General features: G+C 37.5%; 1 protein-coding gene across 2 annotated transcripts in view; it reads right to left on the bottom strand.

Annotated features, from left to right (window-relative positions):
- LOC137627095 (membrane protein BRI3-like) overlaps nucleotides 1–13168 on the bottom strand; it is a 35812-nt gene extending 22644 nt beyond the window's left edge. The window contains exons 1-3 of one of the 2 annotated variants that reach the window (XM_068358108.1): nucleotides 12985–13168; nucleotides 7233–7324; nucleotides 332–528 (exon numbers count right to left, since the gene is read on the bottom strand). In XM_068358108.1, the coding sequence (XP_068214209.1) occupies nucleotides 332–528; nucleotides 7233–7284 (249 nt within the window). In that variant the 5' untranslated portion in view covers nucleotides 7285–7324; nucleotides 12985–13168. Of the gene's footprint in view, nucleotides 1–331; nucleotides 532–7232; nucleotides 7325–12984 lie in introns of both variants that reach the window. The other variant, XM_068358107.1, reaches the window with a different exon arrangement.
- Between the last annotated feature and the right edge of the window lie 1699 nt (nucleotides 13169–14867).

The raw sequence follows: 14867 nt of genomic DNA, 5'->3' as shown, positions 1-14867 counted from the left end.
TACGTTATTAACCCTTTTACCCCCAAAGGACGTACTGGTACGTTTCACAAAAGCCATACCTTCACCCCCATGGACGTACCGGTACGTCCTTGCAAAAAAATGCTATAAAAAATCTTTTTTTTCAGATTTTTGATAATTTTTTGAGAAAATTCAGGCATTTTCCAAGAGAATGAGACCAACCTGACCTCTCCATGACAAAAATTAAGGCTGTTAGAGCAATTTAAAAAAAATATACTGTACTGCAAAATGTGCTGGGAAAAAAATAACCCCCTGGGGGTTAAGGGTTGGAAATTTCCAAATAGCCTGGGGGTAAAAGGGTTAAAAGACTTACTCGGCAAGCCGGACAACCTCCGACGATGATCACATCGGTAGCATGCACGGGTTGGACCACCACGGGAATGCTGCCATACGTGGTCTGCTGGCTCACGAAGGTGGTGCTGCTTGTCGAGGGAGGCGTCGCAAAGCCGACGTGAGGGGGCGGATTTGGCGGGTACACTGGTGGATTCGGCTGGTATGCTGGTGGAGGACCTACTGTAAAAAATGAACTATTACTGATTGCAATTTGTTTACAATTGAAGATGTTTCAAAAATTATATTCAACCCAAATGAGGGTGGTTAACTCCTTTAGGTTCAAGTATTGTAATATACTTTATGGTGGTTCATTCCTTTAGATTCAAGCATTGTAATGTACTTTAGGGTGGTTCATTCCTTTAGGTTCAAGTATTGTAATGTACTTTAGGGTGGTTCACTCCTTTAAGTTCAAGTATTGTAATGTACTTTAGGGTGGTTCATTCCTTTAGGTTCAAGTATTGTAATGTACTTTAGGGTGGTTCAATCCTTTAGGTTCAAGTATTGTAATGTACTTTAGGGTGGTTCACTCCTTTAAGTTCAAGTATTGTAATGTACTTTAGGGTGGTTCATTCCTTTAGGTTCAAGTATTGTAATGTACTTTAGGGTGGTTCATTCCTTTAGGTTCAAGTATTGTAATGTACTTTAGGGTGGTTCAATCCTTTAGGTTCAAGTATTGTAATGTACTTTAGGGTGGTTCATTCCTTTAGGTTTAAGTATTGTAATGTACTTTAGGGTGGTTCATTCCTTTAGGTTTAAGTATTGTAATGTACTTTAGGGTGGTTCAATCCTTTAAGTTCAAGTATTGTAATGTACTTTAGGGTGGTTCACTCCTTTAAGTTCAAGTATTGTAATGTACTTTAGGGTGGTTCACTCCTCTAAGTTCAAGTATTGTAATGTACTTTAGGGTGGTTCATTCCTTTAGGTTCAAGTATTGTAATGTACTTTAGGGTGGTTCATTCCTTTAGGTTCAAGTATTGTAATGTACTTTAGGGTGGTTCATTCCTTTAGGTTCAAGTATTGTAATGTACTTTAGGGTGGTTCAATCCTTTAGGTTCAAGTATTGTAATGTACTTTAGGGTGGTTCAATCCTTTAGGTTCAAGTATTGTAATGTACTTTAGGGGGGTTTATTCCTTTAGGTTCAAGTATTGTAATGTACTTTAGGGGGGTTTATTCCTTTAGGTTCAAGTATTGTAATGTACTTTAGGGTGGTTCATTCCTTTAGGTTCAAGTATTGTAATGTACTTTAGGGTGGTTCATTCCTTTAGATTCAAGTATTGTAATGTACTTTAGGGTGGTTCATTCCTTTAGGTTCAAGTATTGTAATGTACTTTACAACATCTTCACATCTGCAGCGCACCACAGTTAAAACTACAGTATACTGTACGAGCAATTCTCGTCTTATCAATAACATGATGCATTAACTAGAGATATTCCACTTGTACACTTAATATATTGAATCATTCCTCAAGGCCAATTCTAAATGACGTAAAAATTAATGTTTGGAAATAAAAAGCTTCTTTATCTGCGTAACATTTACCTGTAATGTAAATGAAATAGTATCTTATATAATTCTTTTACGTTTACTAAAACTTTGATATACGCTGCTTCGGTTCTTTATCTGTAAGAACATAGTGTCTCATCTATACACTAAACAAAAATTAGTCCTTTAATATAATGCTCTCTCCACAGTCACATTACAATAAGTGTAGGTATACAAGATCATCTACTTACAAACACAAATCCAATTGAAGATAAAGATATAGAGGTACTAAAAACAAGACTATATCACTTAACACAATTACCCCCAAAGGACGTACTGGTACGTTTCACAAAACTCATCCCTTTACCCCCATGGACGTACCGCTACGTCCTTGCAAAAAAATGCTATAAAAAATTTTTTTTTTCATATTTTTCATAATTTTTTGAAAAAATTCAGGCATTTTCCAAGAGAATGAGACCAACCTGACCTCTCTCTGACAAAAATTATGGCTGTTAGAGCAAATTTTAAAAAATATACTGCAAAATGTGCTAAGGAAAAAATAACCCCTTGGGGGTTAAGGGTTGGAAAGTTCCAAAGAGCCTGGGGGTAAAAGGGTTAACACAATTACCAAAACAACATTCGTAATATCCTGATATCTATTTCGTATGAAACCTGACTATTTGTTGAATTTTGTAGTTGGAAATCATAGGGATGGGAATCAGGTTAAGGTTACCCTATGCCAAAATTTAAATGAATTCGACTTACAAACAGATTCTTGGAACCAATTAAGTTTGTTAGTTGAGGATCTTCTGTATACGGGAAAAGGCTAAAAAATATACACAGAAAAAGTGGGGCTGTTTTGTTATGTGCTCTTATTATGGCGTAATCTCAGAAAATGTACTTTTCCTTTGGTATGTGATCTCAATATTTTTAATAGGTTAAAATACAATAATAGAAAATCTAATGGTTCTTGCTTCGCCGTGCGCTCGCTTCACTCGCGAAAAAATAAGAACATCAAGCTCCATATGTACTGGAACATAGCCACCTGGGGGGCCAATGCCCGCCCTGCTAACTGCTGGTCCCAAGCCTGGATAAATAGGGAGGGTTGACGTCAGGAAGGGCATCCGGTTGTGAAAATCCCCGCCAAAACCCATGAAATGGAAGCCGTTATAGATGAACCGATGACCGCTAGGGCGTACCCCGCAGGCGACGCGCAGATACATCGCCCTAACTCTGTGAGAAATAGGCAAGGGCTACTGCAAAGTGGGCGACTGCAGTTAAAGAAGCGAGCCCCAAAATCTATTAGAATTGGCACCTTGAACGTTGGAACCATGACAGGACGTGGAAGAGAAGTTGCCGATATGATGGAGAGGAGGAAAGTACAGATTTTGTGTGTGCAGAAGACAAGATGGAAGGGAAATAAAGCCAAGGAGATTGGAACAGGGTATACAGTACACTTTTTTTATAGTGGATACACAGAGTGAGGAAGGAATGGAGTTGCAATAATACTAACACGAAAGCTCAAGAGTTGTATTTTGGAGGTGAAAAGACTAAATGATAGAATAATGCGTATGAAACTAGAATGGGATGGAGAAATACTAAATGTTATCAGTGTGTATGCACCTCAGAATGTCGTCCAGAAGAGGAAAAAGACGATTTTTGGAGACAGCTGGACCAGGAAATGATTAACATACCAAATGAGGAACAGTTAATGATAGGAGGAGACTTAAATGGTCATGTAGGGAGAAATAGCCAGGGACTGGAAAGAATACATGGAGGATGGGCTTTGGGAGATCGGAATCAAGAAGGTGAAAGGGTTATGAACTTTTCTGTAGCCTTTGATATGGCAGAATTCCACACTTACTTTGAAAAAACAGCCAAAATATCTTACTACGTATAAAAGTGGTGGGCAAGAATCCCAAGTTGATTTTGTATTAGGTAGAAAGGGTACATCTAAAAGAGATAAGAAACTGTAAAATATTCCCAGGAGAAGCTGTAACTCCCCAGAATACACTCTTGACAGTAGACTGGGATAGGAAAAGAACAATAAGAGGTAGGCAAGAGACGATTCCAATGTTAAGATGGTGGAAGCTGAAAGAACCAGAATATAGAGATACATTCATAGAGAGGATTTTAGTCGAGCTTGGCCCCTGGAATTATGAAGATGTGGATGAGTGGTGGGAACGGAACAGCAGTATTCTGAAAAGAGTTGGCAGAGAGGTTTTAGGGAATGTCAACAGGAAAAGGGCCAAGAGACAAAGAAACTTGGTGGTGGAGTAATTATGTACAAGAAAAAATCAAGATCAAGAGAAATGCAATGAAGAAGATAAGGAGAGAAGTAGATTGGCAAAGAAAGAAGCAAAAGTGGCGGTGGCACAGTCAAAAACAGCAAGCACTGGATAATGTATATGAGGATTTGGACACAAAGGAGGGTCAAAAGAAGATTTACAAGATTGCTAAAGGAAGAAATAAAGCAACCAAAGATATTACCCACATTAAGCAGATAAAGAATGAGGATGGAGTGGTAATGTGTAGCTCAGGGGATACAAAAGGAAGGTGGAAGCAATATTTTGAAAGATTGCTAAATGAAGAAAATCTGAGATCTATAATTGCAGATGGAAATCAAAATTTAGGCATGGTAAGAGATATAGTTAGAGAAGAAATTAAGATTGCTCTCAGCAAGATGAAAAATGGAAAAGCTACGGGACCTGATGAGATCCCAATGGAAGTCTGGATATGCTTGGGGGAATTTGGAGTGGATATGCTATGGGATCTGATGAAAAAGATACACTGGAAAGAAAAGATACCCAGAATGTGGAGGAATAGATTTTTAATACCCATATTCAAAGAAGGTGATGAATGCAAGAGTTGATGGGAGAAGTACAAGAGGAAGGCCAAGGTTTGGGTGGATGGATGGTGTGAAGAAAGCTCTGGGTGATAGGAGGATAGATGTGAGAGAGGCAAGAGAGCGTGCTAGAAATAGGAATGAATGTCGAGCAATTGTGACGCAGTTCCGGTAGGCCCTGCTGCTTCCTCCGGTGCCTTAGATGACCGCGGAGGTAGCAGCAGTAGGGGATTCAGCATTATGAAGCTTCATCTGTGGTGGAAATGTGGGAGGTTGGGCTGTGGCACCCTAGCAGTACCAGCTGAACTCGGCTGAGTCCCTGGTTAGGCTGGAGGAACGTAGAGAGTAGAGGTCCCCTTTTTTGTTTTGTTTCTTGTTGATGTCGGCTACCCCCCAAAATTGGGGGAAGTGCCTTGGTATATGGATGGATATTCAAAGAAAAGGGGGATGTACAAAATTGTAATAATTATAGAGCAATCAAACTCCTCCCACATACTATGAGGTTTTGGGAAAGGATTATAGAGCGTAGGATCAGGGAAGAGACCAAGGTTGGAGAAGTGCAGTTTGGATTTATGCCAGGCAGAAGCCCGACAGATGCAATGTTTGCACTAAGGCAGTTGATGGAAAAATATAGAGAAGGACAAAAGGAATTACATATAGTATTTATTGACTTGAGAGCAGGCTTATGATAGAGTTCCACGGCAGGAGATATGGAGATGTTTGAGAGAGAGGGGAACACCAGAGAAATACGTATGAAGCAGCAGGCACACAAATAAGAACGAGTGTTGGTTTTACCGAGATGTTTGAAGTGGGAGTTGGGTTACACCAAGGGTCGTCATTAAGCCCCTATTTGTTTAATATAGTAATGGATGTAATTACTGAAAGAGTGAGGGAACCATCACCATGGACCATGCCGTTTACAGATGATATAGTTCCGTGTGATGAAACCAGAGAAGGATTGGAGGGGAAGCTGGAGAGAGGAATTGGAGAGTTGAGGGCTAAAGATCAGTAGAACAAAAACAGAGTCTGTGTGTTGCAACCCGCAGAACCAATTAAATGATATACATTTGCAGGGTGAAATAGTAAAGAGGGAAGAAAAATTCAAGTACCTAGGGTCATATGTGGAGGAAACAGCAGAACTCCAAATGCAAGTAAACAGTAGAATTCAAGCTGGATGGAATAATTGAAAAGTGTGTCGGGAGTGCCGTGTGATCGAAGGATAAACTTAAAGGGAAAGGTACATAAAACTGTAGTGACACCTGCCATGACATATGGTGCAGAGACCTGGCCCATGAAAGAGATCTTTGAGAAGAAAATGAATGTTGCAGAGATGAAAATGCTAAGATGGATGGCTGGGATCACGAGGCTGGATAAGGGGAACAACAAAGGTTACAGAGGTGTCAAAGAAAATCCAAGAAAAGAGACTACACTGGTTTTGGCACGTAATGAGGAGAGACCAGGAGTATGTTAGGAGGAGGATGCTGGATATGGATGTCCCTGGTAGGAGGGGGAGGGGGAGACCAAAGAAAAGGTGGATGGAGTGTGTAACAGCAGATATGGAGGAGAAAGATCTCACAATGGAGGACATCGGAGATAGAACAACTTGGAAACGGCTCTCTAGAAATAGCGACCCTGCATAGCGGGAAAACTTTAGACGACGAAGAAGAAGAAGCAGCAGCAGCAGCTCCGTATGTACTGGCAAGCAGTACAGTAATGTTGAGCTGCGCACACTAACATCAATGATAGTTTATTATTTCTTAGATGATTATTCCTGGTATAATCCCCCCCCCTTTTTTTTTAAATCTAATGGTTCTTGCTTCGCCATGAAGTGAAGTGAGATTGCTACTACAAGGCGAGATCGCACACCAAAGCAAAAGCAGGACTTTTGAGATCGAATACCAAAACAGTACCTAAAAAGGCTCTTAAAATACATACAGAAAAAGTATCTTTCTAAAATAGTAGCACTGCATGCATCGATATTCACACATGGTACTACAATAGTGTGATTCCTACCATCAGGATTCTACTATAGTGTGATTCCTACCATCAGGATTCTACTATAGTGTGATTCCTACCATCAGGATTCTACTATAGTGTGATTCCTACCCTATTTTTTGAGTAGGAGGCGATTCCTACCAAAAGAGGATAGATCAAACATACGTCTTGACACTATTTTAATCTATTCTACTTTAAAACATACTGAAAAGTCCATAAAACGCACTTTAGGTTAGGTTAGGTAAAACGGTCATTTTGTTTACACTTTGCTTATCTAATTGGTCTGTTTAGGTGGTAATAACACCTTGGAAGGGGAACATTACATTATTTGGTTGTTAGCTTGGTAAGAATCACAATATAGTAGATTTGAATCCCCATATTGAGGTAGGGCCAGAAAATGAGGGTAGGAATCACGCCATAGTAGGAAATCCTGTACATGTATCGTGATCTTCAATATCTAAAAGAGCAATGAGTTACCATAATCTTTATTAAGCATTAAATTCCCCATTCGGCAATGGGATATCAACACGATAACTTCCTTTACACCCCCCCCCCCTTACCTGGAGGTCCATAACCAACATTAGGGTTATATGGCGGGGGTTTCTCTGCCATCTTCCACAAGCTTCGAATTCACCCGACGGTTTATTAAGGCCTGAAAGAAATAAGACTATCAGTGCATTGATTATAGTGATGTATTTATATTAGGAGTCTTATTGGATATAGTCCAACCACTCTAAATCCAATTTAGGTTAAACACATAGGAGATGGGTAAACACATACCGATACAATATAAACAAATATTCTAGCATACTATCATTATAAGCTAAGCTACAACCCTAGTTGAAAAAGCAGGATGCTATAAGCCAAGTAAGGAAAGGAAACTAGGAAATACATGTAAATGAGATATTTTTCCCTATTGGAGCCACTGGGCTTATAGCATCTTGCTTTTCCAACTAAGGTTGTAGCTTGGCTGGTAATAATAATAATGTTAACAATGAAAGGTTAAGGTGGAAACATGTGTATGATGTATCTAGTCTGATCATTGGAAATGGAAACCAAGTCCATGTTTGAACAGAGGCAGGAACACGAAGCTACCTACAATTTGCCCCTTCGTTAAGTTTGTATAATTGAACTATGAGATAAATTAGATGATTAAAATAAAGCCAAAAACACTAGCCCATGAGGAACACACGTAGCGAAAATTGTTCCGCTTGACATAACATAAGAGCGATGAGATGTTTAATCGTGAACAAGCAAGCTATGGCAGAGCAAAATCCAATAAATCATTAGCTCAATGAAGTAAGGATATTTGTATTGCGATGAACACTGCTCAAGACTCCATACAAAATAAGATAGAAATCGCATATTCTCTGCGTCTAGAAGTCCTGGATAACAAACGCTCCACTGTTTTGACAGTGTTTTATTACTGTTACCCAGTTTTGATTACGGTTTGTAGGTAGTAGGTTGGCCAGGGCACCAGCCACCCGTTGAGATACTACCGCTAGAGAGTTATGGGGTCTTTTGACTGGCCAGACAGTACTACATTGGATCCTCCTCTCTGGTTACGGTTCATTTTCCCTTTGCCTACATACACACTGAATAGCCTGGCATATTCTTTACATATTCTCCTCTATCCTCATACACCTGACAACACAGATTACCAAACAATTCTTCATCACCCAAGGGGTTACTGCACTGTACTTGTTCAGTGCCACTTTCCTCTTGGTAAGGGTAGAAGAGACTCTTTAGCTATGGTAAGCAGCTCTTCTAGGAGAAGGACACTCCAAAATCAAACCACTGTTCTCTAGTCTTGGGTAGTGCCATAGCCTCTGTACCATTGCCTTTCACTGTCTTGGGTTAGAGTTCTCTTGCTTGAGGGTACACTCGAGCACACTCTCCTATCTTATTTCTCTTCCTCTTGTTTTGTTAAAGTTTTTATAGTTTATATAGGAGATATTTATTGTTGTTACTCTTCTTAGAATATTTTATTTTCCTTTTTTCCTTTCCGCACTGAGCTATTTTCCCTGTTGGAGCCCCTGGGCTTATAGCATACTGCTTTTCCAACTAGGGTTGTAGCTTAGTAAGTAATAATAATAATAATAATAACTTATTGTAATGATGACGGGCGGAAACAACGTTTGGAAAATTTAATATAAATATCATACAATTACTATAGAGTTTTACTATATAGGGGAGCTGGCCGTTTGGGTCTTGACCCCTTAGGCTGCGATTCTGAAAACCTTTCCATGTCCGTAATCTAGAAAAAAAGGCTTAAAATACTCGATTACCCAATTCAAAGCGTTACTAAACTCTAAATGAAATTTTAATAATCCTAATCTCAAAACCATGTATTTAAAGGTGTTACCAACGGAACTGAGGATAATGCCAGGCGCAAAACACCCTAACTCAAAAACTATGGATTTCTGCCATAAATCATTATAAAAAACATTCAAACCACCACAAAATACATTATAAAAGTCTTATCTTTTACTAACTGTTTATTGCACTGTTCAATAATTTTAATTAAACTTCACGAAACCCAATATTTACTTAAACTGACTAAGGACGCCATACACATTTCTTAAACGGTGCAAGGGTAAAGTTATACTACATTGCTTTCAACTGCAGGGCTAAGGGAGTTTCTCTATGGGGGAAAAAAAAGTTTGTTGATTAGAAAATGTTGTCCTGACTGGAACTATAACATTACCATGAATTTCTAGGTCAGTATACCATATATTATTATTATTACTAGCCAAGCTACAACCCTAGTGGGAAAAGCAAGATGCTACAAGCCCAAGGGCTCCAATAGGGAAAAAATAGCCCTGTGAGGAAAGGAAATAAATAAATGATGAGAACAAATTAACAATAAATCATTCTAAAAACCGTAACGTCAAAACAGATATGTCACATATAAACTATAAAAAGACTTACGTCAGCCTATTTAACATAAAAATATTAGCTGCAACTTTGAACTTTTGATGTTCTACTGATTAAACTACCCGATTAGGAAGATCCTTCCACAACTTGGTAACAGCTGGAATAAAACTTCTAGAGTACTGTGTAGTATTGAGCCTCATGATGGAGAAGGCCTGGCTATTAGAATTAACTGCCTGCCTAGTATTACGAACAGGATGGAATTGTCCAGGAAGATCTGAATGTAAAGGAAGGTCAGAGTTATGAAAAATCTTATGCAACATTCAGCATAATAAACTAATTGAACGATGGTGCCAAAAATTAATATCTAGATCAGGAATAAGAAATTTAATAGACTGTATCTAGGCTGTAACCTTAAATATGAATCTTCAACTGAACATTATTGGTTTTATAATAGGTCATAGCCTCTGTACCATGGTCTTCCACTGTCTTGGGTCTGAATTCTCTTGCTTGAGGGTACACTCAGGCACACTATTCTATCTAATTTCTCTTCTTCTCGTTCTGTTAAAAGTTTTTATAGTTTGTATGGGAAATATTTATTTTAATGTCGTCGCTGTTCTTAAGATATTTTATTTTTCCTTGTTTCCTATCCTCACTAAGCTACTTTCCCTGCTGGGGCCCCTGGGCTTATAGCATCCTGCTTTTCCTACTAGGGTTGTAGCTTAGCATTTAATAATAATAATAATAATACAGAAGGAAAGGGCTTTTTTACTAAAAGAGAGGCGTTTCCTCTAGGAAAAACGTCCATTTTCTTAGATAATCACAATAATTTTCACTGCAAATAAAAACTTAATTATCTAAGAAATAATAATCAATGGGGTTAGAGTGCGTAACTCAGCATGTACCGCTTGCAAGTACATAGGAGGTCGATGTTTTTCTATTTTCGTAAGCGGAGCGAGCGCATGGCGGAGAAAATATCATTAGATTTCTAAAAAAAAAAGAAATAATCCCCCTTCTTAGATGGTCTAACGGATTTTTGGTTCATTTGCTCATGAAAATAAGTTTAAATTCAGTGAAAGCACATTTACAACATTCACTACAGGAAAACATTATTTTTCTAGTGAAAATGTTCAGTCCATAGTTAAAATTTTACCAGGAGTGATGGCAAATGGGTCGAGAGATTTTAAGAGTTTTCATGGCGATTGGTTGAAATTTTAATGATCAAAGTACACCCAAATGGGGGTGTATGTATGATAGCGGCCACCTGCATGTACGATGACGGCTCACTTAGAATGCGACAGTGTAAGGACACAGCTTGTAGGTTAGGTTGCCTGGGGAAGTGGAGCCTTTGTACTGTATATCAGCAGCCAGTTCCTCACACGTTCATTAAAAATTGACATCAATTAACTTGAAATTTACCCCTTAACCTAATCTACAAGACATGTCCTTAACTATTTTCCTAACAGAGGGGGATTGGGGGGAGGGGGCTAACGCCCCCTGCGACCCGCCTTACGCTGCTGTATTCTACATTAGCCGTAATCAAACATACAGGTGGCCGCTATCATACATACACCCTGGGGAAGTTTAGATTAGTTGGTGTCCATTTTGGTAACATTACGGTAGAATTCTACTTAGCACTATTCCCACTTGCCAGTACATAGGAGCTTGAAGTTTTTCTTTTTGAGAGTCCACGGCCCACGGCTGAGTATTAGCCTCTATTGAAATGTTACTGAAATCTAATGGTTTTTTCTTCACCGTGCGCTCGCAAAAAAAGGAAAACATAAAGCTCCTATGTACTGGTAAGCGGTAATGGCCTCCATTTCTATGCGCATGGGAGGAACTGGCCACTGACATACAAAGGAACCTACAAATGCAAGTGTAACAAAAAAAAATCAGTTTCATTGTAGTGTATTACAGGGCAATGTAACCTAGGAAAACAACTACTTTTTCTTATAGAAAAAATTACGCTCTCTTCGAAAATGACACTCATTCCCGTCGCAAATTAATAGTCTCAGAAATATAATTACATCTATATCCTCCAATAATGGGGGACCCCCAGTGGGAACTCGGGGTTTTGGGTGGGGAAAACATACTGGGGAATCGATATATAAACGTAAAACAAGCCTTTTCTTCTCTATACATTACCTTCTTGAAATTATAATAACCGGAGGAAAATTCAAAACAATATATCTGGATAAACTTTGGAGGCGCCGTTACAAAGATTGTGTCATGAAAGAATACAGTAACCAGTGCTGCCAACATCCGATGTAGATCAAATGTTATTTTGTGACCTGTCATACTACTAAGCTAGGTTAGGAGGGTTTGTTAGGTTCTGTGCCCTTTTTGTACTTTTTATATATTGAGTAAAACTTATATGGAGAAATTATTTAAAATACGTATGGAAATATCTATCATTACTATCTTTAGTAATGTCAGCGTGCCGTTGGTAACTCTGTGTACCATACGTCAACGTTGGTAACACTGTGTATTATTGGTGACGTTGCTAAAGTTATCGTTCGTTCGAAAGAGAAGTGACACCGTGCAAATCAAAGTTATCCGAACTGGTTGATCTGTTTGTTTCCGATTGAAATGAACATCAAATTCGGTTAATTCCCGTTATTTACTATAGGAAAACTATTATATATCGTTTCCCCAGTATTTTTTCCCCACCCAAAACCCCGAGTTCCCACTGGGGGTCCCCCATTATCGTAGGATATAGATGTATATATATTTCTGAAACTATTCATTTGCGACGGAAACGAGTGTCATTTTTGAAGAGCGTAATTTTTTCTGTAAGAAACAGTAGTTTTTTTCCTAGGTTACATCGCCCTGTAATACACTACAATGAAACCGTTTTTCTTTTTGCGAATCCACGGCACACGGCTGAGTATTAGCCTCTATTGAAATGTTACCGAAATCTAATGGTTTTTTCTTCACCGTGCCCTCGCGAAAAAAGCGGTAATGGCCCTGGATGGGACTCTACCGAAATATTACCTCCATTTTTACGCGCACGGGAGGCACTGGCCGCTGTTATACAAAGGCTCCCACAAATTAAGGTAAAATCAAAATTTAAATGTAACTATTTATAGTGACAAATTTGACATAAAAATCATTATAAAAACAATTCGTAGATACCAATAGTTTTTTATTCCTAAATATATTTAAACATTAGACAAGTCACCCAGGCCTATACAAACAGGCGAAGTCTAAGGCCTATCTCATCTACGGGTTAAAATTCACAAATTTAACCTTCAAGTTAAAGAAATATATTGTTTCTCTCACTAAAATCCTACAGTAGGCCTACCAGCCTGTAATTCCATCTATATAAAACCAAAATGAAGAACTAGGAAACAAAAATAATAAGTGTTATCGTAAGCAGCCCGATCAGCTGACCTACATAAACAAAGGCCATATCACACATTTCCTTCATTTACTCACCTTCTTATTACAACTACAGGCAGTGCAGGTCTCGAAACTACAGGCAGAAGAGGTGATCTGAATATTACAGGATGATTTTCATGCCTGTAATGAATTTTTCTTACTAAGAAGTCACGTGAAAATGACGACTTGGTAAAATGGTGTAATACTTTTCTTACGGACGTTGGTGACTCTGTGACGTCACGAAGTGGAGTTCAGGAAGAAGTGGGCGTTTTTATTATTATTATTATTATTATTATTATTATTATTATTATTATTATTATTATTATTATTATTATTATTATTATTATTATTATCATTATTATTATCATTATTATTATTATTATATTAAAATCAACATGATTTGCTGGCTGGAAAATATAAAGCAGTTCTTTTAGATATTTTGGGCATCAGGAAGAAGTGGGCGTTTTTATTATTATTATTATTATTATTATCATCATTATTATTATTATTATTATTATTATTATTATCATTATTATTATTATTATTATTATTATTATCATTATTTTAAATATATTAAAATCAACATGATTTGCTGGCTGGAAAATATATAGGAGTTCTTTTAGATATTTTGGACGTCCGGTTCAGATAACTTGAATGGGTTACTATAATATTTTAAACTCAATTCTTACTTTAATAAACAATCTTAATAAATTATTCCACGTATTGTAGTTGAATTTATTTGTTTTTTCTAAGCTTTATATAAAGTCTATACTCAGTAATCTACTGACAAGATATCTACAATGCTGAGTAAATCGAAGGACATTTCTTTCATAAATTTTAAAGTGTTTCTAACTCACTGGCAATACACACGAGCTTTAAACGCAAACCTAAAGCTTTAAAATGAGTCTTATTTAACTCTCTCTCTCTCTCTCTCTCTCTCTCTCTCTCTCTCTCTCTCTCTCTCTCTCTCTCTCTCTCTCTCTCTCTCTCTCTCTCTCTCTCTCTCTCTCTCTCAACATTTTCAGTATGATTAAGTTTATTAAATATTGATATATGTTTCTTTCTATCTAGCCTATCCATAAAAATTGTTTATAATTAAACCAAAATAATCTATAAAGACTTAGTAATTGATAGTACTAAATCTTTTCATCAGGAAGACGACATTATTACTAATAAGATTTTTAGAAATGTTTTTTAAAACCTTTAGAGCTGCTAAAATTATCTAGTTACCGGAGAGTAGGTATAAGTTTTATTTATTTCAATTAATTTTATCTTGTATATTGTCATATGTTTTTAATTTACCTTTGAAACATTGTGAAACTTTTTTTTTATTCCTCAGGTGAAAAGTCACTTTGTAAAGAGTGCGAAAGTTCCTGTATATTATTTTCAAATATACAATGTAGACCTATATAACTTTTAGAGTTTTTAGGTCCTTTGACTGACCAGACTAGACTACATTGGATCCTTCTCTCTCGTTACGGCTCATTTTTTCTTTGCCTATACATACACCGAGTAGTCTGGCCTATTCTTTACAGATTCTCCTCTGTCCTCATACACCTGACAACACTGAGATTACCAAACAGTTCTTCACTCAGGGAGTCACTGCACTGTAATTGTTCAGTGGCTGCTTTCCTCAAGGTAAGGATATAAGAGACTCTTTAGCTATGATAAGCAGCTCTTCTATGAGAAGGACACTCCAAAATCAAACCATCGTTCTCTAGTCTTGGGTAGTGCCATAGTCTCTGTACCTATGGTCTTCCACTGTCTTGGGGTAGAGTTCTCTTGCTTCAGGGTACACTCGGGTACATTATTCTATTTTATTTCTCTTCCTCTTGTTTTGTAAAAGTTTTTTTTTTTAATAGAATATGTGTATGAAATATTTATCTTAATGTCGTTACTGTTCTTAGAATATTTTATATAGATTTTTCATTAATTCCCTT

The sequence above is a fragment of the Palaemon carinicauda genome, chromosome 34 (genome assembly GCF_036898095.1).
Source record: "Palaemon carinicauda isolate YSFRI2023 chromosome 34, ASM3689809v2, whole genome shotgun sequence".
Lineage (NCBI taxonomy): Eukaryota > Metazoa > Arthropoda > Malacostraca > Decapoda > Palaemonidae > Palaemon > Palaemon carinicauda.
This window is presented reverse-complemented; position numbering and strand designations above follow the sequence as displayed.